General features: G+C 38.6%; 1 protein-coding gene across 6 annotated transcripts in view; it reads left to right on the forward strand.

The window, feature by feature from the left end:
• Positions 1–26,141, forward strand: part of LOC127629228 (agrin-like) — a 393,795-nt gene that overhangs the window by 308,437 nt on the left and 59,217 nt on the right. For all 6 annotated transcript variants that reach the window (XM_052106358.1, XM_052106359.1, XM_052106360.1 and 3 more), the window contains 7 exons: positions 9,797–9,939; positions 10,239–10,344; positions 13,859–13,975; positions 14,371–14,535; positions 15,149–15,292; positions 16,276–16,400; positions 16,516–16,621. In XM_052106358.1, coding sequence (XP_051962318.1) covers positions 9,797–9,939; positions 10,239–10,344; positions 13,859–13,975; positions 14,371–14,535; positions 15,149–15,292; positions 16,276–16,400; positions 16,516–16,621 — 906 coding nt within the window. The remainder of the gene's footprint in view (positions 1–9,796; positions 9,940–10,238; positions 10,345–13,858; positions 13,976–14,370; positions 14,536–15,148; positions 15,293–16,275; positions 16,401–16,515; positions 16,622–26,141) is intronic.

A 26,141-nucleotide genomic window follows, 5' to 3' on the forward strand; every position in this document is an offset into this window, starting at 1 on the left:
TAGATGGAAAAGATTGAGTATCAGCTAAACTCAGCTAAAAAAAAAATAGAGCTACTTTATTCAGCTTACATATAGCTTTCAAGCAATGTGCTCCATTTATGTAATTATAGGCCCTACATAAACATAACTGTGTGCTTGTGGGTGCAAAATATAGTGTCAAAGTAAAACATTTTCTTAGTGGGGCCAATGGGACTGTAGAAATGGCACAGAGGTGATTTATTCATTTATTTAGGCCTTGCTAAAAACGCATGTTCATTAGTTATAAGAAAGAAATGAATGTTCTCTCAGTCTTTTATTTGGAGCTAATGAAAAATGACAGAGTTCCCCACGTTTGCCCGTAACGGTGAATTTATCACCTGTTTAATTTCACACTCTGCTAGTCTGAAGTCAGTCTCATTGTAGACACTGACAAAGCAACGGGAGAGAGCCGAACATCACCTTGGGGCAACAGCCACTTTTTAATTGAATATACGTTTACTAAATAGGATTATAGGTTGGAAATGTCAACATGGTGCACCCTAATAAGAAGCATTGAGCTGGCAAAATGAGCTGGCTCTCACGCTGGAAGAGAATTTAGGCGAGAAAGAGAGTGTGCAGTCTCCATGCATCTTTTCATAAAGAAGTTCTCTCAACTCTACATCCTGCCAGAATGCCCTGTTGCTCTTTATGTTGGCAGCAGCATTACAGTTACTTCAAGATACTGTCTAGGTCTTTCAATAATGCCCGTCTGCAGGTTGAGAAATAGCAAACATTACACTGCCAACCAAAGAACTGCTCAGTCATGAAGGCCAATGGCTTATGTGTGTATGTGTATGTACGCACTTAGCTGTAGTATGAGAATAAAAATGTCCCCAAAAGTAAGCTAAATCTGACAAAACGTGACTTTGGGGACATTTGTGGATGCCCTCATTTGGAAAACCAATACATAAATTAAGCAATTGTTTTAACTATGTTTTTAATGAATATTATTATTTCTAAAAATGCAAAAAGTTTCAAGTCAAGTGGTTTTTATTGTCGTTCAACCATATACAGTTAGTACAGTACACAGTGAAACGAGACAACTTTCCTCCAGGACCATGGTGCTACATAAAACAACATATTGCAAACACAGAACCACATGAGACTACACAACTAAATAATATTTCTACATAATATTTCTAAATAAAGTGCACGTGCAAACGTGTGCAAAAAAGTACTGGACAGTACAATAAATTACTAAAAGGAACAGGACAATAGACAAAGTAAGAGACAGTGCAGCGCCGACCAGTACACATTTGTAATGAATAGTGCAAAAAGATGACACTTCCTAAAAATGCCAAATGTAAACATAACATACTATATAATGTATGGTATCATGAACACCAAAATGGAGCATGTTGCCATGTTTATTTGTATTTATTTAGGTAGCAGCCAGGTATAAAGTGACAATGAATTAAAGTGCAACTATGGACATGTGCAAAAGTTGGATGGTGTACATGTGTGTGTGTGTGTCAGTCCAGTCTCTGAGTATTGAGGAGTCTGATTGTTTGGGAGAAGAAGATGTTACACAGTCTGGCCGTGAAGGACCGAATGCTTCTGTACCTCTTGCCAGATGGCAGGAGTGTGAAGAGTTTGTGTCAGGGGTGTGTAGGGTCGTCCACAATGCTGATTGCTTTGCGGATGCAGCACTTTGTGTAAATGTCTTTGATGGAGGAAAGAGAGACCCCGATGATCTTCTCAGCTGTCCTCACTATCCTCTGCAGGGATTTGCGGTCCAAAACGGTGCAAGTCCTAAACTAGGCAGTGATGCAGCTGCTCAGGATGCTCTCAATAGTCCCTCTATAGAATGTAGTGAGGATGGGGGGTGGGAGATGCGCTTTTCTCAAACTTCGAAGAAAGTAGAGATGCTGCTGTGCTTTCTTGGTAATAGAGCTGGTGTTGAGGGACCAGGTGAAGTTCTCCGCCATGTGAATAGCATGGAATTTGGTGCTCTTGACGATTTCCACAGAGGAGCTGTCGATGTTCAGCAGAGAACGGTCACTCTGTGCTCTCCTAAAGTCAACAACCATCTCTTTTGTTTTGTCCACATTCAGAGACAGTTTGTTGGCTCTACACCAATCCGTTAGCCGCTGCACTTCTCTGTATGCTGACTCGTCGTTCTTGCTGATGAGACCCACCATGGTCGTATCATCGGCGAACTTGATAATGTGGTTCGAGCTGTGCATTGCTGCACAGTCGTGAGTCAGCAGAAGGAACAGCAGTGGACTGAGCACACAGCCCTTTGTGTGTGCATGTGTGTTTGTGTGTGTGTTTTTGGATTTGGATTTGGCTATACTTGTGAGGGCCTAATGTATGAAAATGTCCTCATCAATATGGGACACTCATATTTTTCTTGTCCAGACCTATTCAATTGTTCATAATTCATTAAAAATGCAATTCACACAAAACAATTACTTTTTGTGTACTCTTTTATGATGAACATATTTTCAATTGCTCAGTTCAGTCGTTTTTATATTTTTTTAAGTAAAAAAATGCATATGGTGTAACCGTCCAGAGACAATAATATAATTAAAAGCTGTCTCATTAAAAGCTGAAATTCTTTAAAAAGGGAAGATTGGCATGAATGATGTAGAAAATAATAATTTTAATAATTAAAAGTCTATAAATATGCTATAAATGTTTTTCAAAAAATTGTAAAACTAACATGCACACAAAGAGTACATTCCCACAAACTTGACACGTTTTAAACTAGATTTTTAAATGATCTCTCAATTTTATCACCTCAGAGTCTCTTATTTGTCAATGACTCATATAGTGAATTATGTAGAAAACTGACTTTTTGGGATATTTGACATGGTCCTTACTATTTGAAAGGCTTATTAATCAGCCAAACCATGGTTTGCTTTAAATCTAATTATATAAGCAGGTTTCAATGAAGGTTAGGTTTAGCGGTAAGGTATAGTAAATATCATTATCTGAGTATGAAAACCAATGCGTCTATGAGAGGTCCTCACTAATACAGACTCTTACGTCTGTGTATGAGAATGTGTCTGCGCTTTGAGATACAGAGGTCAAAAAATTGATGTACAGTATGTGAATGTTGACTCTCTTGGGGAGAAAAAAAAGATAGTAAGAAAAAGAGAGAGTGAAACAGGTAGGAGGATGTGTGTTTGTGTGTGTGTGTTGATGTGAGTTGTGACATTTAAAAGGTCGCTGTGTGTTGTCATGGGAGTTATGCATTCACAGGAAGGCATCCCAGCCACCTGCAACAAACTAACAGTTAAGTTTGAAGGTCAATGTCATTCCATTCTCCTGTCTGACATTTTTCCCCATTCTTTCTCTCTTCACTCGTCATCTATCTCCTCATCGCCCAGAAAAACCTCTCACCCCTTCTTTTTTTCTTCTACAAGAGTTATTCGGTCTCTGTTTACCCGCTGTTGTGGCAAAAACAATCATTAAACAAATATGCATCAAGAATAAGAGACATCAAGGTCCAAATTATATTTTAAAAGATAGTTTATTCTTTTAAAAGAGGATTGTTCACAAAAATACTGCGACAGCTACCTCGCAATAGGAACAGGACCCTAACTCACACAGAAAACACATGGCCTATTTATCGCTTTCCCGGTCCGACGTGCCGAACTCGACCCACGGTGTGTTTCAGAGGTTTATGTTTTTGAAAGATAAAACTCCAAAAAAAAAAAAAGTAAACATAATACATATATTTGGAAAGCTGAGATACTCGTGATTCGAACGATGTAAACCTTTTTAAGATACAATCACAACAGCAGGTACAATCTATATCTTTGTCAGACCACCAACATATAAACAACCAAAAACAAAATTTAGGCAACTCACCTATGAAGCCTCATAGTAGTCCACTGAGCCATAACTTCCCGACAAAAACGGTGTTGTTTCATTGTCAAATGTCCAAACGATCAAATCAAGTAAAATGTTTAGTCCAAATCACATTATTACATCAATAAATATCCACAGACTCTTGTTGCATCATTTCAAAGCACCTGGCAGCTGTGCCTAATCTTTCACATATTATCGGTAATAACTGCAGTTCAGATGTAAACATTTCCTATATCCGGTATCAAAATGGAAGCACGCACTCTGACCTTTCGATTGACACCTCATTTGACCCAATAGGAGCTTCCATGTCCTATCCAAAGCCTTCAATACCCAACCACAGTCTGTGTCGAATGTAAGGGCATACCCACATTCCTTTGTTTACTGATCAAACCAATTACATCGAAGAGTGGAAATGACTGACGCATCGTGATAGCCAATGAAATTCTGAAAACAGTGATATGCAGCTTTAGTGGGAAGATTAGAGGATGGTTCTGTAATGTGTGTACGCAAAATTGCCTTGCCATTACCGAGTGTGTCGTAGCGCCTGTGCGTAAAAATATTGGAGAGCTGTTTTGGAACTGTTTACACATTTGTCGATTTAAATATGGTGAAACGGACGTGAAAAACAGGATTTTCACCCCAGGATGTGATATAAGAAGGCATTCATTGTCAAAATTCTGAGTTTGGAGATGAAATTTCTGAAAACAATACGGATGATTTGGAGGCAGAGGAAATATGGAGAGATGAGACATGGCTCTGGACAAGTAAGTGTTTTCTTGTGTTTTATAACATATATTACTGTATATTCCGCATAAATAAGCTTTAGTTTGAATAATGAACACATTTTGTAATTACCCTTTGTCGTGTGTTTCCTCAGTGAGTGTTTGAACCGTTTGTGCGTGTTTTTTGTATTTGTATGTGCGTGTGTGAGGTTTTAGTTCATTGTTTGTTTCAGATCTATTGACATGCTATATAGATGTTTTGTATATTTACTGTAAATATATATATATATATATATATATATATATATATATAAATGGACTGAAATATATATATATATATATATATATATATATATATATATATATATATATATATATATATATATAAATAAATAAATGTAAGTTGAAAATAAGAATATATGTTGTGTTTGAGAGTCTATTTGTTACAATGCGGGAGGTGGGGGAGGTGTAGGCCCATCTCTTTGTTCCATAGTACATTGGCAAAGTATACAGTATTTACAGTAAATATACATACAATAATGCATATTTACACACTCGAAAAGAAAACTATATATATATATATATATATATATATATATATATATATATATATATATATATATATATATAATACAGAAAAGATGGAAAAGTTGTGTCTAGCTTTGTAAATTACATTTATTTATTCTCCCCACTCAGCAAGCGGCCACATAAAGTGGAGCAGCAGGACAGCACCTCATCAAGAGAGGAGGGCTTTCAGAGAGACCCTTGCTGAGGAGCTGGAAGAGTTGGGGTCTCACTCCACAGCCAGACCCGTATCTCCTGCTCCACGAAGAGCAGATCACAGGCCGTTGCACATCACCAAATCTTGCACCGCTGATCGTCTGAAGTGCAGGCAGTGTCATGCAAAGACACCAGTGAAGTACTCTTCCTGTGTTCTGCCTTTGTGCTTTGTACCCAAATGTGACTGCTACAATGACTGGCATGTTGCTAGAAACATGTACAATTTTATAATGGTTTGTAAATACTTTGTGTAAAAATTCATGTAAATAGTTTGTTGTGTATTTTTTATATAAACAAATTGTCCACCATAGCACTAGTTTTGACTCTTTTATATGCACAACATTTAGTTTCAAGAAGGGAAAAGGCACTCTAATGTGTTTATGCATCAGTTACTCTGTGTCAGCAAAACTAATAGTGGATCTGGATATGGAATATGATAGCTCTAAGTGTCATCTTTCATTAGAGCCCAAAATTATGACTGTACGTTGAAGCGTTCAAAAGTAGGAGCCTTTTTGTCCTAGGTTTCCAAAGTGTCCTTTTGGAGTATCCAAAAGGCACTTTTGTAAAACGCCTGGGTGTACCCTTAGAAAAACATGTGTAAAATATTCATTTTTTATGGTATTGTTCTAAAATTTGAACTTGGACTAGGTAAGGCATCATGCTGTGATCCCATTGTGTTCTCAAGCTAATAGCTACAAGTTATAGTCATCTGCAGGCATCTGTATGCAAAAAAAATTTCAGGTGGAAAAAAAAAAAATTCTATTTCATTGTGTTCAAACTTCTATTACTCAGAATCAGTAGCACTTACAGTAATTCTGACTGCTGGGGAAAAATGTGACCAAAACCATGCATGTACTCCAAACGGTTCAAGAACAGCTTTACATTTACTTTGGGTATGCCTTGATTAGGCGTTTTAGGCTAATTTTACAGGATTGGGAAGAGGTTATACCCCCAGTCTTCAAAATACCCCCCTCTTCCGTAATTTTCCACTGATCCCACTAAAACCCGATCTAGCTAGTTTTTTAGAAATACCAATGGCTCTTCTAAGCCCTCTGGGTTTACGATCTTTATATCTGTGAGGTCATAAAAAGGCCATATAGATGCTATCTTGTCCTGAAGTCAGTGGTCCTTTGTTGCGCTTCACTGAGTTTCACACCCGTGAAACTCAACAAAAGGCTTTATTTATGGCTAAATAATCACTCTGTCTTTCCCGTACTCACAGGAGGAGTTCAAAAGGTTTTTTTTTTTTTTTCCCTTGACCATCTGTTTTACTGTGTGTGTGTGTGTGTGTGTGTGTGTCTTTGTGCCTGCCAGGTGAAAAAGAAAATACTTAGAGGAGAGAAATTGAATCGAAAGAAAATCCACATAATGCCTTAAAGAAAGTAAAATATAAATTTTCCACAACACCGCTTTGCTTTTACACTGACCTGCTGTTTATTCCTTCAGCTCTCCGCCATAATGGAAAACCCGTGGCTAAATGGACCCTCGTAAGTACATGATTGAGTTAAAGAGAGAGGAAAGGGCTTTGAGGACGGCTGATGCATACATCTTGCCATTTGCTAATTGAAAGTTTCATCTGCTGTTCTGTTGGCGATGACATCAAAGGACACAAACTAATTAGCACCTCCTCTCTCACATCCACTCACTCTACCCGGTTTTATTTATTCAACTTTTTAGGTTGTGTTTTTTCTGCTAACACAAACAGAATGGTGAATGTAAATGCTTTCATCTCTTGCTTACCTTGCACAATTGGGCTAAGGTGGCCCGGAGAGCCTATATAGAAATGATTGCTGGTTTTGTGCAGTGCTTGGCTTATGAGCCAGAGTTTGGAAGCCAGAGTTTAAGCGTATTATTTACTGTATCAGTGATAAAGGGATGCGAATGTGGGTAGAATCGGAAATGGGTCTTTGCAGTGCAAAGCTGCTTCAGAATACACACCCTCTACAAGAATAGGGAACTGAAGGCCACATCCACACTAATTCGTTTTCATTAGTCTAACGTGATCGAGTTCTAAAGTACGCTGTGCTAGAGGGCATTTTAAAAAGTCATTGTTTTCAGTGTGTGTAAATACAGGCTATACTCTGGCCACGTCAACACTATAGTACATTTTTTTGTTTGAAAAATCTGGGTAGCACTATATTTTAGAGTACTGTTCTACATTTAAGTACAATATAATTACCTTAATTATTAAGTAACCCCAACCCTTAACCCATTTTAAGTACTCTGTACTTTCTTGGTTAAGTACACTGTAAGTTTACTGAAAGTACACATACTGTAAAATAAAGTGTAACCAAAATCTGTTTTTCATTTCCATTTCTTAACGTCAGCGTTTTCTGAAGTATGTGGTACTAGAGAGCGTTTTAAAAGTCTCCATCTTTGGTGGAGGAAAAGTTTGTTACAGTGTGAATGAGAGGCATAAACAGCTAAATCAATATGTTTTCATATAAAAAATGTAAAATACTAGAATGATTTTCCAGACATTCGGCTCTGTTGTCGGTTCTCGAACTTTGAATAAGTATGCATTCTTCTGGTGATGTGGATGGAGCACAGTGCTAAAATACTCTAGCCGTGGTTTCAATTTCCTAACGTCATTGTTTTCCAATGTTCTGTAAGCAATAATACTTCAGAGTGCATTTTTTAAATTGTACTTTTTCGGTGGAGGAGAAGGCCATTTCAGTTTGGGTGAGAGGCGTAAATGTTGCAAAGTCCATGTGTTTTCAACCAAAAATGTGCTAGTGTGGACTTACAGTTGTTCCTGCTCTGCTGTTCAGATGTTGTTTGTAGTGCCACAGAAACCGAACTGTTATTTTAGCTTGAGTTGTGAGCTTGCAGTAGGAATTCATTGTGATGAATCATGTGATATCCTCGCTGGTGTAACACAACTACAAACATACAACGTGACCCTTTTGCTCTTGATGTTAGCCTCATCTTCAAACATTTATTACTGTTTGTTGTGCCTCATTAATGCTCAAATTATGGGAAAAAAGAGAAAGGTTTTAGTATTCACAGTCAAATTGCTTTATTGTCTCCCCTTGGAGACTCTTGGCTGATCTTAACAAGACATTGCCCTAAGGCGTGAATTCAGCTCAGCTCACATTAAGCAAAATCTCAAATCTCTTCATCACAGTCGTGGATCACTAATGCTCTGAAGCAGAAACCTGATGTCTGGAGAGAGAGTGCATTTGCTCTCTGTATCAATGTGGCCAGGGCCTGAGGCTTGAGTGCTTCCATTTTTTCCAGGCTTGAGCTAATGAATTGAAATGCTCTGTTACAAAGAGGGGTACTTTATTTCTCAGTGAGTCTGCTTTGTTGACTAATTAACTTTAATTCTAATTAAATAGACTAGATAAGAGTGTGCTTAATGAGGCGCCTCATCTGAAGAAAAACCCTCACAATTTCCTCATCATAATCCCCAAAGTTGTGATCCTGCAGAGAATCAAGATTTATCCTTCAGGGATCATACGGAGAGAAACAATCCCTGAACTTACACTGAGGCAACAGTAATTCCACCCAACACAATATTGTGCAATTACTGACATCAAGAATCATGGCCATGGAACACCCATTTATATTGATTTTCAGTGTTAGATAACAGATTGTCAGTTATTTCACTTTTAATCTAAATGTAAGGGACATTTTGCTGATGTCTTGGTGGTGTCTTGTTTAATTTATTTTGTAAGTTGCTGGGTATTTCCATAGCCGGTTATTGTCTTGTTCTTCCAGCAGTGCCTTTGATTCAATCTTCACTCTAACATGAAGAAAATCTCAATATTTGCTGCTTTATATGCACTGAATGTCTAAATACTTTGCTAAGCACTGTCCATTAATTCTCGGCAGCACAAGACGCTTGAGTACCTGGGAATATTTGTATTTTATTAGAAGGCAATGTGCTGCAAGCTGATATGCAAATATGTGTTTTAGTGTGGTCCCCAGAGTCTCTGTGTCTTATTTGTCTTTGATCTTTGAACTACTAAAGTACTTAGCCGCTGTTATGCACAGATTGTAGGTATTGTGTGAGCTTGCTTGTTTATCACCTTGAAATCAGTGTTGTGTGTGTGTGTATCTGTGGGTTTATAGTGTTTGAATTGTGATTGTGTATGTGGACATTTTTAAAAGCTGACAAACCAACATGAGGAAAACATAAAGGAAATTAATAATGTCTTATTTCACTTAAAAAACTTTGGGTTAAGTTAGTCTAAAAACTAATTAAAGTGATAGTTCACAAAAATATGAAAATTATGCCATCATTTACTCCCCTTCAGGTCATTCCAAACCCACATGACTCTCTTTATTTCATGAAACACAAAAGGGGATCTTAGGCAAAGTGTCTGGGGCTGACAACCTCAGACAGACCTAAGACCTCTTAATTTTTGCTGAACTATACCTTTTTATTTCAATAGAAGGGAATAGGAAATCTACAACTTGATATGAAAACAAATGTATGTGTGTTTCAACAGATTGTGGATCAGGAGGTTCAGGCTCAGGATCTGAGACCTGTGAACAGGATCGGTGTCAAAAGTATGGTGGATCGTGGGATGATGACACGGAAGATGATCGCTGCATGTGTGACTTCACCTGTCAGACTGTGCCACGCAGCCTGGTATGAAAAATCTCCATTCACATGCTGCTCACATTGCAGTATTGCATTGCAACATTGCAATACCCAACTTATTCTCCCATAAAGAGAATTCACAGAATACAAATATATTCTGCAGCAACTCGATTCTTTGTGTGAATTGAAATTGAATCGAATTGCAAAGTGTGACTATCCAGATTCCCGGTTGACCGGTTCCCCCTACTGCCCATACACTACCCAGGCGGTTGACTTGTTTAAATGTGTGCCAAGTGTTGTTGAATCCATTAATCTCACTGTGTTAACCTTGCTGTGAAAATTTGCAGGTGTGCGGCTCAGATGGGAGCACATATGACAGCGAATGCGAACTCAAGAAGGCCAGGTGCGAAAAGCAAATGGACCTGATGCTCCAGAGCCAAGGCCCCTGTCCAGGTGAGAGACCACGTTTCTTTCTTTTTATTTATGTGTACCTCTGTTATTGGAAGAAACTAGGAATTCAGCGAGGCTGGTTGATGCAGAGCCATTGCAGTAGGATGCAGCTTTTATTTTAGAGGCGTGTGTAGTCTAGACCTCAGCTGCTACCACTGGGATCTGGCTATGAGATCAGAGCAGTGTGTGCTGAGCTTGACTCTACTTTCACACACAAACTCGCTTTCTACTCTCTCCTTTCCCTCTCTCACTCCCTCACTTGCTCAATCCTCATCCTTTATCTATGGTTTTCTCTAACTCTTGAGTTTTCTGCTTCAGAGTCTCGCCAGGCCCTCTAGCCAGGCTCAACCATGCTCCTTCAGTGGCCGTGGAAAATAAATCCTTTTGGATAATTTTTAACCGGTGCAAGGAGCTTTTGGCATTTGCTTCCCATTGGCTGAGCCCAGATCAATGGAAATCTCCTTGGGCCTTCCATTTGATATGCGCGGTGCATTGTCTCCGCACCCATTTTCTGACCTTGTGCCTTTGAGAGCTGACTGGCCTCCAGAGCACCTCGCTGCTTTTTGCTAATTGGAAATTAGGTCTTGGTGACCTCCAGACAACCTTGTGCTGAGTCTCCTTGCAGTGAAGTTCATAGCATGCTGTGAACTGACTCTTTTACTTTGTTTCTCAACTGAGTGAGCTGGTGGTGGTGCTCAGAGAAATGCCAGTCTACTCTCTTTAATTTACCTGTGCAATTTTAATAGAAGTAGATTTCAATTAAGTGGAGAGTAACAAACAGGATGTTTTCTTTACTATTGTAGATGTTAAGAAGACCAGCATATGTTGTGGATGCTGGTCTCCAGTAAGGGATGCAGGTATGCTGGTCCATTCCAGGCTTCTTAAATCACTCAATCAGCAAGTCTCTCTTAGTCAACCAGCTATAATACAATATACCATGCTGTTTGACCAACATTTTCTGCTGGAGAACATGGCTATGCTGACCAGCTTGACCAGCACCAAACCAATACTAACAGGAAATTCATGTTGGTCTTTTGAAGGATTTTTATAACTTTTTGATGCCCCAAATACGATGGTCCCCTTGTGTGGTACCCCCTCCATAAAATATTAGTTATATAAAAACTGTTCAAAGATTGAAAACAAAATTTTGGGAGAATGTAACCAAAATCACAACAAAACCTGTTATAAATGGTTAATTTTGTTCCAATAATTTTTTAATGAAACCGAAGAACAAATGGTTTATCACAGTATATTTTTGTAACTGCACCACGTGTTGACTGAAAAAAACATGTGCTTTGTTCCTCTGTACCTCTGAATTACACATTCTTTTTGCGTAATAGCTAGTTGTGGATGTCGTATTCTGTTAATAAAGACCTTTTTAGCAACCATGTATAATTTCTACATATACATCCACAGTTAATCCAGATACAGGAAAACATTATAAGAAGTAAAAAGTATATTTTGCAGTAGGTTCCATGTCATCACTGAATTATTATTGATGCATTAATACAGATTTGATGCTGCTGGGTTTTAACAGAGAAGCAGATCAGTAATTAAAGTTATACTTAACAGTTAATTAACTGTATGCTTGTTATGATTTCTGTGCAGAATAATTCAAGTAGCTTATTGTGTGCTTGTTTTTCCAGACAACATTGCTTGTTTCTCTTGTGAGATCTAGCAACAAGCTATTAACCGTTCTTTTATTTTTTTACCGGTTATCATTTGGAAAGGAGGCTGGCTGCAGAACAGCCAAAATCATAATGAAAAAATTATGTTTTTCCTTATAACATTTCAGTTTTATTCCCTGGTACAAAGATCCTTTTATGCTCTGTGAGAAAAATAGTAGCATATGTTCAATATTTTTAGATTTATATTAAGACAAAATGTTGTTTGTAGTAATAAATTAGCTTATTTTATGTTGTCATTGTACTATGTACTATGTATATTTACTTAAGCTAAATATTTTTGTTGTTTTAAAAACAAAATGTAAGTCTTATTGTTAAAAAAAAAAGAAATATGATTGTCAGTAAAATAAAATAATCATGTTTTATCCTTCTGCTTTGAGAGACAATTCCAAACAACCAATTGTTTGGGTCAAAAAAGACCCAGTAGAGTACAGTAGATATGTAGCACTCCTTTTTTATTATAAGCATAAACATTGCAATAGGCTTGTTCTGTACACAAAACATGATATTACAGAATATGAAGGTCTGGCTAGCGTATGAAAAATTTGTGAAAAATGTATTCTATTATCAGTATAATAGAATATTAACTTTCGCACACATGTCTATGTATCAGGAAGTCATAGAGACTTGGCGATGATCTCTTTTCATATTTGGGCAAGTAAGCAACTATCCAGCAATCATTTAGTAATACCCTAGTAACGCCCTAGAAATCACCTAAAAACACATTGCATAAAAAATAAACAAGTTTCATTCAAATTAAAAAATTTTTTTACTTAATTTTTGTGGAGAATCCAAAGACAGTTTGACCAATTAAATTATTCAAATTAGTTTTACCCCTACTGGATGATACCTACATAAAGCTTGGATGAGCTGATTTGCCTCGCTACAACCACGGCACCTTGTTGTGTCAGGAAGGATTGCATTGTAGAATAATTGGGTGTGGAAGGAGGAGGGTGTGGAGAGAGGATCAAATTAAAAGCACCTTTGTCGTAATGGGCTCAGTGCGGAGAAGAGAAGTTTAATGAGGTGTGGACAAAGCCCATCTCTGGAGACAGAAAACACAATGAAAGGCACGGTGACCACCATTATTGCCCAGGATGTGCACGCTCACGCCGGCAAGCCCCTGATTTGTAATGCCCAAGGTTTTTGCTCCAATCTCAGAACCACAAACAGTGCTCCTAAACTTACCAGCTCCTAAAGCTATTTAGCTCAATGGCCTAGAGAGGAAGCCATGTGGAAAGACTGCGAGAAATTGAAAGAAAGAATGACAACAGACAAGACAAATAGGCACCTGCCATCTGCCTTCTGGCAAGTTACAGTTAAATGGTGCATCAAACTTCCTATGTACATGAGCCAGGCAAGCTGGAATCACAGAAGTGTAATCAGTTTATAGCGAGAGTGGACCGGCATCGCCGTTTCCTCATTTACACTCAGGTGTGTTTGTGTCCGTAAATGCAGAGTCCATAAATGTTTGTTTGACACTGCATCATAAGTGTAAACCTCTACTATCTACGTCAAGAACGAATGGAGAGAACAGGCCCCTGAGAATGTGTCAAATGTCACCCACCAGACATTCAACGAGAGGTCTATTGTTTGTTTTCACGCTTGGTAATAACATAATTTTGAATTGGTGTCTGGAATTGCAAATAGAATTGTTATCTGGCAGCCAGATGCAGGCGCTCCCACCTCTGCTCCTTAAGCAATTATTATTGTGTTGTACTAAATTGCATTTCAACTTGGATTGTTTAGTTTAATTTGTCTTAAAAGAATGCTATGAATATCAACTCTCTCTCACAATCATTTCCTCCTCTCTCGATATATCTTTTCTGTAGCTTCCACATCATCTCCAACAGACTTGATTGCCCCCCAGCACTGCAGTGAAACTCTTTACGGATGTTGTCAAGACAACAAGAATGCTGCCCTGGGTGTTGGACTGGCAGGATGTCCCAGTGCGTATAATCGCCGTTAGTTAGCCTTGATCACTCAGTTTAGTGCAGGTTTAATGTTTGATTACTTCTGCGGCATTAATTATTAGCCATGAATTAGACCAAACACATTGCCTAATGTAATGCTGAGTTTTTGTGGTTTTAGTTGTTACAGGTTTGATGGCATCAATATGATAGTGTTCTCCTAAAAGTGAATTATTTAAAGATAATTTAGGAAAATAATTATTCACCAGATATACACATTTCAATTTAATCAATATTATGCCACAAATGCTGTTGATTTAGTTAATCTTGTATTGAACCCGAAATATTCCTTTTATACAAATTGTTATGACAACAAACATTATGTTGTGTCTCTCTTTCTATATGGAGTCTATATCCTTTATTCTACTCTTTAGGTGTGTGTCAGTGTAATAATTATGGTTCATATGGAGGCACCTGTGACCCGTCTACCGGCCAGTGCTCCTGTAAACCAGGCGTTGGTGGACTCAAGTGTGACCGCTGCGAGCCTGGATTCTGGAACTTCCGAGGCATTGTGACAGAGAACATGAGTGGCTGCACACGTAAGACTCCATATTCTGTGATATGCTTTCAGGCAATTGTCTGTTAAATGTCCATTTACAGTCCAAAATCTGAAGCGACACCCTACTGCAGTATCCCTCCAGACTTAAATGTGATTTCTGTCAAAACAAGCGTTTCCAGTTAAGCCTCACAGCCACTGAGCATAATAAGAACTTAGTGAGAGTGCAACGTGGCTTGACCTATAAGTTCTGCCTACAGGCCAACAGAAGGCTTATGTGTGTGTCTACGTGTGTGTTTGTACATCAGTACAAAGCCAAGGAGAGGGAAAACAAGCATTGATTGAAACAGTTTGAGCACTGTCCCAGGGGCCCTCATAGCATTAGCGCATTCTGTAGCCACATTCTCTCTCACCCCAGGGCTTCTTGACCCTGGTCTAATCTCCACCAGACTGTGGTCATTGAGAGAGTGCAACTTTTATAGCTGTAGCTGTAGGGTCACAGAGTGGAGCAGCCTCAAGATTGCCTGTATGCATTTGGCGGATGTTGTGAATGTTTTTGTTGGGGTGAAATTGAAGAGAAAGAGACATGGAATCTAATCAAAACTGTTCAACCAGATAAGGCTGACAGCCCCCTGTCTCTTTTTCTCTCACATCAGCGTGCAACTGTGATGGAGTGGGCTCAGTCCGTGACGACTGCGAGCAGATGTCAGGGCTGTGCTCTTGTAAGCCTGGAGTTAAGGGCATGAATTGCAATGTGTGCCCTGACGACAGCAAGATGGGAGCCAATGGTTGTGACAAAGGTAACACCAGATTTTAATTTGCACAAAATTCAGCTAATCTCTCCAGGAATTCACTTTTGATGTAACTGGGTTGTGGTATTGTGAATTATAATTAAAGGCATAGTCTCACCCTTATGGTGTTCCAAACCTGTATGACTTTCGTCAGTAGAATCCTAATAATATGTGACATCATTAAGCAGGGCCAGGAAAACAAGGTGTCGCTTCACTGCCAAGTGGCTGCTAAAATCAAATTACATCAATAGATTTTATACTTCAAAATCACAACAGGAGTGGCAGTGAAATGTTATCCCAATGTCACCCACTGTGGTAGCTTGGTGTGTAATATGGAGTCACTGTCAGCTATTGACAGGAAGCGAAGAGCTTAATGAACTGAACAATCCCAGCAGCTAGCAGTAGGCATGCAGTGCCCCTGCCAGATAAAAGCTGTCACATGAAAGTGTAGAGAGGAAGCCAGTCAATGCTGCTGGCCAAACAGTGCAGCCCTGCACTCTGATGTTAGATTAAAATGCACACTACTGTGGCAGGGAAGGTCCCCGGCTCTGTTACTGATGCAAGTTCCATTTCAGATGAATTTCTGTGGTTGATGTCCTATAGTTCATATCAGAGGTAAATTAACATTTACAGTACATTTTATGCATTTGGCAGAAGGTTTGTTCAAAGCGAGTACATGTGTACCCTGGGATTTGAACCCATGACCTTGGCATTGCTAGTGCCATGTTCTTCCAGTTAAAATACAGAAACACTTAAAGCATTGAGTTTTACTTTCATGTAACATTTTGAGATCACTTTTTAAGGGTTCTTTGACACCAAAGCTACCAACCGATTAAGGATGGGATTTGAACCAACGTGTGTAGAGCATGGATTAGTAATCCGTTGCCTTAATCACTTGGCCGTTCAACATGAAATTGATAATATTCCTTTTGCTTTGTCAGTTAGTTGTAAACACAGGTTTTGTATTAACCCAAAGCCAAACTATTCTACAGGTCCTGAGGTACCCAAATCCTGTGATGAGCTGTTGTGCCACTTTGGGGCATCATGTGTGCAGGTGAATGGTCAGGCTCACTGTGAATGCCCGTCGCCAGACTGTGACGAGAAGAATAAGACCAAGGTGAGCTAGCATAGGTAGCATAGAACCCCTCCTTATAGTCTACTGCCTTCTATTAAATGTTAGTAATGGTTACACTTCCTGTTCTAACAATCTATATATGTGTGTTTGTGGACAGGTATGTGGTTCAGATGGGGTGACGTATGCAGACCGGTGCCAGCTGAGAACCATTGCATGCCGACAAGATAAGGAAATCACTGTGGAGCATTTAGGCCAGTGCAAAGGTGAGACTAGCTTTTATAACTTTTGTACTCATATATGTTATCTATTTTTGCACTAAGGCTCAATGTACACTCTCAGGGGAACTCAGGCTCAAGTTCTTTCACACTGCAATAAAAAACATAGTGCTTCTGCACAAGACGGAATGGTCGAAAAGTTCTGACTAGGGCATGTTTAGCAGTACATAGAAAACAATTCAAAAGGAGTGCTGGCAGAGGCTAAAATGTTTTCAGTGTAAACGGCCCCTTAGAAAGTATGTACAATAAACTAAGAATAATGTTGACTCACAAACATTCGTTTCAGATCATTGCAGAGCCTGACCATACCAGATTTGCTGGGTGAACTGCAGAGCTCATGGGCAGAAAGGGATAACTTGTGAGCAGGCGTGTTGAAGGGTGGATTGGGGTTTGATGCTAGTTTTGTGTGTTCAAGGGGACCGGAAAGCTTCCTACCAGATGCTCACATGTAGATAGAACCATGCTGCTTGGCTTCAGACTGGAGCCTTTCAATCCCCTGGAACGGGACGACATTTGAGCTGTTTGATTTGCATCACCCCTGTGTGGATAAGGGGGAGTTAACTGCACAGTCTGGGGGAAGAGCCTACAATCCTGCAGGCAGGCCGAGCTGTGAAAAGACTGGGGTGTCTCTCAAACTATCCATCCTTCCCATTAGTTGATGTGTACATGTGTGGGAGGAAGGGATCTGGTTGAAGGCAAAGGTTAAGACTTTCTTGTCTCCTGTATGTAAGAAGCCGAATGTCAGCTCACGTCAGAGGGCGTTCTGCAGGGAGCTGCTCTGAGATTGGCATGGCACGTGGTGAACATAGCCAGCAGCCAATTTCTGGAGTGGAGCCAGTGGCAGGTGCCAGACACTTTCAGCATCTGCCCATGCATGGGTCTTTTGGACCTGTTAATACTACAAAAGTGAATTAGTTTCATCCCCACAACTGGTGGGGCTTAATCTAAGACCTGTTTCACAGTGCACACATAAGCAGCACGTAAGCAAAGCAGCAGCATAACATCAAAAGCAGGCTCACAATGTGGTTTCAAACTAACAGCTTTTCTTCTGCACTCTAAACTAACAGAACTGTGGATTTATACAACAAAAAGTGATTTCTAGGTAACTACATTGAGTATTACTTTTAATAATGGTCCTAAATTATAAAACGGTTATCAGGATTTGGCCATTGAGGGTTATTACAAACAAACAGATATTCTTGAAATACAAATGGATACATTAAAAATGTTAATTCTTTTACATGGAGTGGAATGCTAAACCTCAAGTGTAGCTATAAACGTCTTAAAACTTCTAAATATAGTCAGATTTACTGAACAGAAAGTGCTGTTTGTGTATTAGCATTAAGCTTGACCAATGTCGTTTTACTAGGATTATGGATTTAGTGCATGAAGACATAAATTGATAAAAAAAAAATAACAAAATTATTCGTGTCCCCAGACCTTGATAAGGAATATTCCTACCATCAGAGCAAATCAAGCTTGAAGTACCACCTGTTTTCAGCAGGGGACAGTAAACGAAACTCCAGCTGTTTTGGCAACACGCAGCTATACAGAGAACAAACCACAGTCAGGCTTGACTCTAGCATCAGCAAAAGTTGAGAACGCTTTCTTTCGTTGAAACACAGCTGAACGGAGCACAACACCGAATACAGCGGTCTCAAGATGTTTTTTTCCGCCGAAGCTTAACTGGACACAACGACCAAAAAATGCAGTTTTTATGAAGCAATGCAACCAAAGTGAGACACTCCAAAACCATCTGCCTGACACGTGTAGTGTACATGCATCCTTAGAAAAGCGCCTTTAATATATGTAAATCTATCCCAGACAGACTGATAAATTCAGTTTCAAATAGAATTGCTGTTGACAGTAGACCAATGATAGGCTCTTGTTCAATAATATGGAAATAAACAATATATTGCCTCCTAAAGCCACTTTTTGTGTAGTCTTAAGCTGTCACCTGTAGCGTTACCTGTCAGCCACAATAATGTAATGCATTTTAATTGTCTCAATTATTAAATTATAATAAGTATTATCTTTATAATTATTTACATATAATAATTAATAATAATTGAATAAGTATATATTGAATAATTTTTATTTGAGAGCCTTTTTCAGCAAATATTATGTGCTGAAAAATAATATTATTTGTAAATTAATTGGCGTATCATGACATTAATTTGTTTAAAAAATTCTAATCGATTGAAAGCCCTACTTTTTGCTTGTGTGGTGTGAAACAGGGCCAATACAGCACAGAATCCCCTGTGCATCGCATTGTGTTTACATAGCTATATTGCAGTGCTAAAGACAAAGTACACCTCAAAGTGTTTAGAGATCACGGCTGGAATGTTATCCTTATCCCCAGAATCATTCAACTAAGAACCTCTCCTTTTTCCTCTCTTTTTTGGCATTACCTGCCTGTATGACAAGAATCCAGCTCCTATTTTTCCTTTATTCAGGGTTCAGGAAGGCAGTAAATAGCAGGCTCAGGCTGGATCTCCAGCAGCCTGATGCGGAACTGGCGACAACACAGTCATTTATTAATTTCTTGCCCGACACGTGGGGTAAAGCAGGCCCAGGCTGCAGACTGTTCGGCAGCCCTGAGGTAGATGGGTTAGATCACAAGCTCATTTCACGTGTGACTGGGTGTGAATTTGCCAAAAGTCTACCTTTCTCTCTTTATTTCTCGTTTGTCGCGAGCTGATCCCATAACCCTCTCCCTTCATCAACTGCTTGATGACAAAGGCGCTGTGATACACACCACACACTGCGTAATGCAGAGTATCTCTGCATGCTGCCATTGCAGATGAGGCAATCAGTGGCATATCTTGGTACATGACGCTGGGCTTTCAGGGTCCCCTGAATGGCTAAGAAACCTTTGGCACATCAAGAGTCAAAGACTTTGCAGTTCCCTGTGCTCACATATGGTGTCATCACCTACGTTTGCAGCAAATTGGCAGGCTACACGTTAGCATATGGAACGGGTAGCTCTCTGCCTAGATGTTAAGTTTTCTGTTCTTAAAGGAATTTTACAGATTTAAAACAAGTTTAGCTCTATTAACAGTGTCTGTGACTGTCGATTACCAGTGGTGGACAGTAAAGAAGTAAATGTAATTTGTTACTGTACTTAAGTAGCTTTTTTGTGTATCTGTAATTTACTGAAGTATTTAAATTTGGGGAGGCTTTTACTTTAACTCCACTACATTTCAAAGTCAAATATCTTACTTTTTACTCTACTACATTTTCAAAATCAGTCGTTCCTTTTTATTTATGAGTGGATAAAAACGTAACTGGTCAAACGAGCCACCAATCACAGTACAGCGCGTGCACGCTTTGTTTTGAAATGCCTTGGCGGCATCTACTAAGCGCGAACCAGGTGCGTTTCCTAAAAGCATCGTTAGCCAACTATGGTTGCAAGTTCCATCGTTATCATCATAGTTCAACGAGTCGGTGTTTCCCGAAACCATCGTTCCAACGAACATTCGCAAACAGCATCGCAGAGTTGTGTGGTTGGAACGACAGCTCTCGACCTGTGGTTAGAAGCAGAGTTTCTTGTTATTATAACATGTGGGCTTAATAAATTATTATCTTGAGCCAAGTAAGCAAGATGACATTCAGTACAATCAGTATCTTTTATTTAGAAGACATACAAATGTCCTTTATGTCTTTTAGTTTGTCAACCGTTTTTGAAGAGTGCACATGTGTGAACGTGCTCTAGTGCGTAAGAACGAGCCTATGATTGAATCTGGAAATAAAGCAAATAACTGAGAAAAATATGAGATAGTCCTCAGATGACATGTCCATAATTTATAGCAAAACATCTAGCATTAATTTGATCGCAAACAGATTCATTAAAAGTAGTTTTTACTCCACCACATGTGTGACATCATTAATCAACGTGGTTGAACAACCAATTTGCGACAATACGGTTTCGGGAAACAGTCGTGACTAGCAAGTTGATTTCTTCAACAGTGCATCGTACTACGGTAGTGGAGCAGCAAGTTACGTCATTGTACGGGAAACGCACCCCAGAGCCGTTAAATATGAGAGTTGCGAACATAGATGGTTGCGACAGTGATCTCGCCGCCGCGCGGTCACGTGATTCGTGTAGCTCTCAATAGTTCCAAACAAATTGCGTTGTCAATGATTTTAAGCGGGGCAGAGAGCAGCAGCTATTATTGCAGCAATTATCGGTAAATATTGACGCATAATGTACATTGCTTATTATGTTGACACTAAAATGACTTCTGGGGAGTAGCAGAAACACTGCATTAATACGTTTTTGTGTTTAATTTTGGAGGGAAATTGGCTGCTCCCATAACATAGAATATATATATGTATATATATATATATATATATATATATATATATATATATGTGTGTGTGTGTGTGTATATATATATATATATATATATATATATATTTAATGGTGTTGTGCAGGTTTATGTGAATGTATCATAACATTAGGATGTTAATAATTATGACCATAGACACTCGAGAAAAATATATACAGTAAATACTGTAAATGTATTATACCTTATGGGAACAGTCCCTTCCCTCCAAAATTAAACACATAAAAAAATTATTCAATTCAAATATATATATATATATATATATATATATATATACATCTGACTAATTAATGTCATTTTATTAATAGATTGGTGTGCCAAGAGTGTCTTCATGTAGACTGAGTTAAGCAAGAGTCTTGTGACAAATTATAATAGGACATTATGGCCATAAAAAATAATAGTACTTAGATACTTAAGTACATTTGAAGGCAAATACTTTTGTACTTTTACTCAAGTGAATGTTTAAAGGCAGCACTTCTACTTTTACTTGAGTAATATTTTACCTTGAGTATCTTTACTTTAACTCAAGTACATGGTATGTGTACTTCTTCCACCACTGTCGATTACCACAAGTAATTTTTACTCATCCCTCAGTTTGTAAATATAAAGAAAAATCACAATTACAGTAAAGTTTAAAAGGTATAGTTATCCCAAAATTAAAAATACTGTCATTCAAATTTTAGCTTCAGTCACTGTTTACTTATGTTGTATGAAAAAAGGATGCAATGTAAGTGAATGGTGACTGACGCTAATAGTCTGCCTAACTTTACAAAACTGTCTTTTGTGAATAAAATATGACAGGATTTTTTGTTGTTGGGTAAACTATCCCTTCAAAATGGAAGTTGCAGGGCTGGGAAGCATATTAAATATACACTTTCAAAAGTAAGACTAAAAATTATGTAGTGGTAAAATTGTGTAAGATAACATTTTGACTTGTTTAATAAAATTGCCTTGTCTATGCATCCAATATTTCCAGTTTGCATCAAAATTTTCAACTCATTACCATATAAAATCGACAAGCCCTGTAACTTTCGCATATGTGCAAGAACACTAGCAAGGAACTTTTTTTCAAATCCACCCACAGAAACAACATCACATATCCAGAAGTTCATCCATCAAGAGCAATAGTCCCAACGCTAAAAGGGCAATTTAGACTTTACGTCTCAGATAACGCACATTCTTGAATGGAAAAATTAACATAAGAGATGCATTAAATAAAGTGCATTGCTTTAAACACAAATTTTGCTTGATGTTACAAACTGAGGCAGAATTTAAATGATTTTCTGTGGCAATCTGCAATACACCACAGATGCTTTTGATGGAGATGAATGGTTTCACTAGTGTTGTCAAACAGGTTTCCTGAACATTCCCTCCTGGCTGCTGTTGGTTTAACAAACACATTGACCCACCCATAACTTATGCTATTGGTTGAGCCTGTGTTGCTATGTTGTGATGTTCAAAATAAAGTTTTGATAGTGCCATGGTGTTTAAACTTTTCAGGGGATTCAGCCTGTGAATAGCTTACTTAAAGTGTAGTGGTCTTTCCGCAGATATTTGAACATAAAAATTACACACCTCGGGCTCGGCCGTGCACTGCGTCTTATCCATGTCTTATTATTTTCGTGAGATTGCTAATTCTAAGTGCAATTTTCGAGCCAGCATAAAGCGCAAGTGGCCATGGGTGGGAGTGTTTACTTTAACTTTATGTGTATGTGGTCAAACAGTGTGTGTATTGTAAACTCAGCAAAAAAGAAACGTCCCTTTTTCAAGATGCTGTATTTTAGAGATACTTTTGTAAAACTCAAAATAACTTTAGAGAACTTTATTGTAAAAGGTTTAAACAATGTTTTCCATGCTTGTTCAATGAACCATAAACAATGAACATTAATGAACATGCACCTGTGGAACGGTAGTTAGGACACTAACAGCTTACAGAGGGTAGATAATTATGGTCACAGTTATAAAAACTTAGGACACTAAAAAGACCTTTTTACTGACTCTGAAAAACACCAAGAAAAAAAAATGAAAGATGCCCAGGGTCCCTGCTTACAAGTTATTATAATTATGTTTATACAGTTTATTTACAATTGTATTTATGATCTTATTTGTATAGATATTTTTCCACCTGTTGTCGTAGGGTGATTTTAAGTCACTGCAAATGTAATTTTGATAATTTCCTTGTTTTGATTATATTCTGATTTTGTTTTAAGTGTAATTTACATTTTGATTTTTTTTCCCCGTTTCAATTAATGAATTTATTTTCAAAATCAGTATTGACCTGTGGAAGTGAAATGTGTGCTGATACAATCCCTATTAAAACTAGCCATGATTTTTGTGATAATAAAGTGTATTCATTGTCAGAAGATGAAAATTGTTAATAATACTTACATTTCCTATAATTTAACAGAGCGTGCATCCAAATTCTGATGAGAATAATATATTCCAATCACATAAAAGGAGCCTGTCCATATTTCTATTATTCTAATTCATTGCATGCAGTCCATTTACACTACCAACTTCTTACGAATGTGCTGTTTTTGTTTATATCACTGGATAATAGGACACAAATAACCTGAGAAAAACCTCCAAATTAAATTGCACTTGACCAGCCCAGCAAAGTGTTGTGCCCGTGATTTTGCCAAACCCACTTGCACCTAGACTTATTGCACAAAAATACCAAAACTTCATGGCCATGCCCACTGACTTTGTGCTTATGATTTATGGCATAGCTCTCTGCTTAGCGATAGTGCTCTTAAAATAGGGCCCCTCATCTTTAACTTGCTCGCCTTATTTTAAATCCGGAACATTCCTTCAGTTTCTTTTACCATCATTCTATCTTTTACCATTTATTTCTTGGTTCCTTCAAGCTGTGCTTTGTCTTTTTTTATTTTCACCCTCTTTCAACATTACTCCCCCACAAGATGCACATGCACACAGAGATGTGTGAAAAGACAGTAAGCCATCTTAATAACAGCCTTTCAAAAGTAACTATATGGCAATGCTGACTGGAGATGACAATGATTTTTGCGTCTCTTAATTGTGCACTCTGCTCTCTGAAAACCAAATGGAGCGTTAAACCTGATTAAGGCGAGCTTCCACTCAGCTGCACCCCCTGCCATTTGCTCTCTTTCAGTGTGTGTATTTGTGTCACAAAATCCAGAGCTCAGATGAGCGACTGGAAGCCCACACCTTAGATCTCTCTTCCCTTTGAGCTAATGCTAGACTGGGCTCCGGGCCGACAAAAAAAAAAATGTTTGCCATGACACAGTGATAGCATCAGTGCTCTCCCACACAATGCTACCATATCTACACACAAGTTTACTCTCCTCCCCTCTCGACCAGGCTGTGACAGCCATTCTGATAGATGTAGTATTTCTCTAAGGTATCACATTTCACACCTCGTCAGCAACTTGCTGTTCAAATGTAAGATGATTAGCATGTTGCTAATATTGTCGCTTGATTTCAAACTGACACTTTCCACGCCCCCCAAACTGGAGCTTACACATTCCTGTCTGTCAAACTCTACATTTTTTCTCTAGAATGTAGGAACCCATAGTCTGTACATGGGGGATCTGTTAAAGTTGAACACAAGGCTGCGTATTGTCACTGATGATTGGGCGTGTTGATCCCTTGGGCCCTATTGTTGCAAAATCTATGGTTAAATTTGTCTGCAGTTATTATTATCCCAATTGCTTGAATTAAAGTGTGTATTTCTTTAAAGGAGAGTCTTGCATTAGTAATGTATTTTTTAAGTTTAAACTCAGCTCTCTAGTGAGACTGTTTCAGTCAAAAGGTTTGTGAGTGTGTTGACAAGGCTGTGATAGTTGGAGCATCGATGGATGTCGAAGTGAGGGCTCTTTTTGAAGCCGGAGCTAAACCCTCCTTTTCTGCCCTATTTATATCAATCATTCATCACTTGAGGCTCTGGCTGTCTGTGATTAAAGCCTCCCTGCAGGAGGGCAACATCTGAATATCTATATATAATTCATATCTACTGACACTCTCTCACATGCACAAGCACACACTTTCTCTCTCGCAGACACACAGATCAACTATATTCTGTTGTTTATAACCATATATAAATACTTCTGCTCAAAAGTGAATGTAATGATCACTTAAAGCTTTTCTGAAATCCACCTGCTGAAAAAAATCAGCTGTTTGCTGATCTTAGCTGGTCTGTTTTTCAAGTCTTGAGGGGTTTTGGGCAGCTTTTTCTACTGGTCAGCCTGGGAGACTCAGCCAACTAAAGTAAATGATCGCTAGCTTGGCCAGGCTAGGACACCAGCTAGACCAGCTAAAGACCAGCTTGGCCAGGATGGTAGACCAGTCAGACCAGCTTAAACCAGCTGAAAACCAAATTGTCAAGGCTGGGAGACCAGATAGACCAGCTTAAACTAGATTAAAATGACCATGGCCAACCTGGGATCCAGCTAGACCTGCTTAAACCATCTGAACACATCTTTGCCATTTAGGGTGACCAGCTAGACTATCTGATTACCAGCTTGGCCACAATAGTAGACCAGACAGACCATCTGAAAACCTCTTGGTCAGGCAGGGAGACTAGCTTTAATCAGCTGAAAAACATCTTTGCCAGGCTGGTAGACAAGCCTAAACTAGATGAAAGCTAGTTTGGCTAGGCTATGATCCAGCTAGATCTGCTTAAACCATCTGAGTACCAGCTTGGCCATTTTGGGAGACCAGTTAAAAATCAGCTTGGCCTGACTAGGAAAACATTTAGACCAGCTTAAACCAGCTAAAACTTTACATCCATTTTAGGCTTTTTATTATTACAAGGGCTAGCTTTTGAAAATCTTATAGAACCTCAAAGAAGAATTGTGTCAGAAAGTCACAGACCAGCAATCCCTTCTCCAAGCACAGGTCATTAGTTTGTGATTAAATTAAGACCCTTGTTCTCTAGATATGAAAGGGGCTCTTTGCTGGTGTTCCTGTGTTGGGGTTTAATGAAGCTTAGGTGATATGATTGAATCATGATGCCTTTTGCAGGCAGGAGTGTGTTTATTCCTGGTGTTTTCCATGTGTCTGATTTTGATATTAATCTGTAAAGCATATTAGGACACTTTGCAGAGGCCATGCTGAGCCTTAAAACTTTTTTCAAAATGTAAAAAATAGGGTGGGAGAATGAAGGTAAAATTAAAAGC

This window comes from Xyrauchen texanus, chromosome 35 (genome assembly GCF_025860055.1).
Source record: "Xyrauchen texanus isolate HMW12.3.18 chromosome 35, RBS_HiC_50CHRs, whole genome shotgun sequence".
Classification (NCBI taxonomy): domain Eukaryota; kingdom Metazoa; phylum Chordata; class Actinopteri; order Cypriniformes; family Catostomidae; genus Xyrauchen; species Xyrauchen texanus.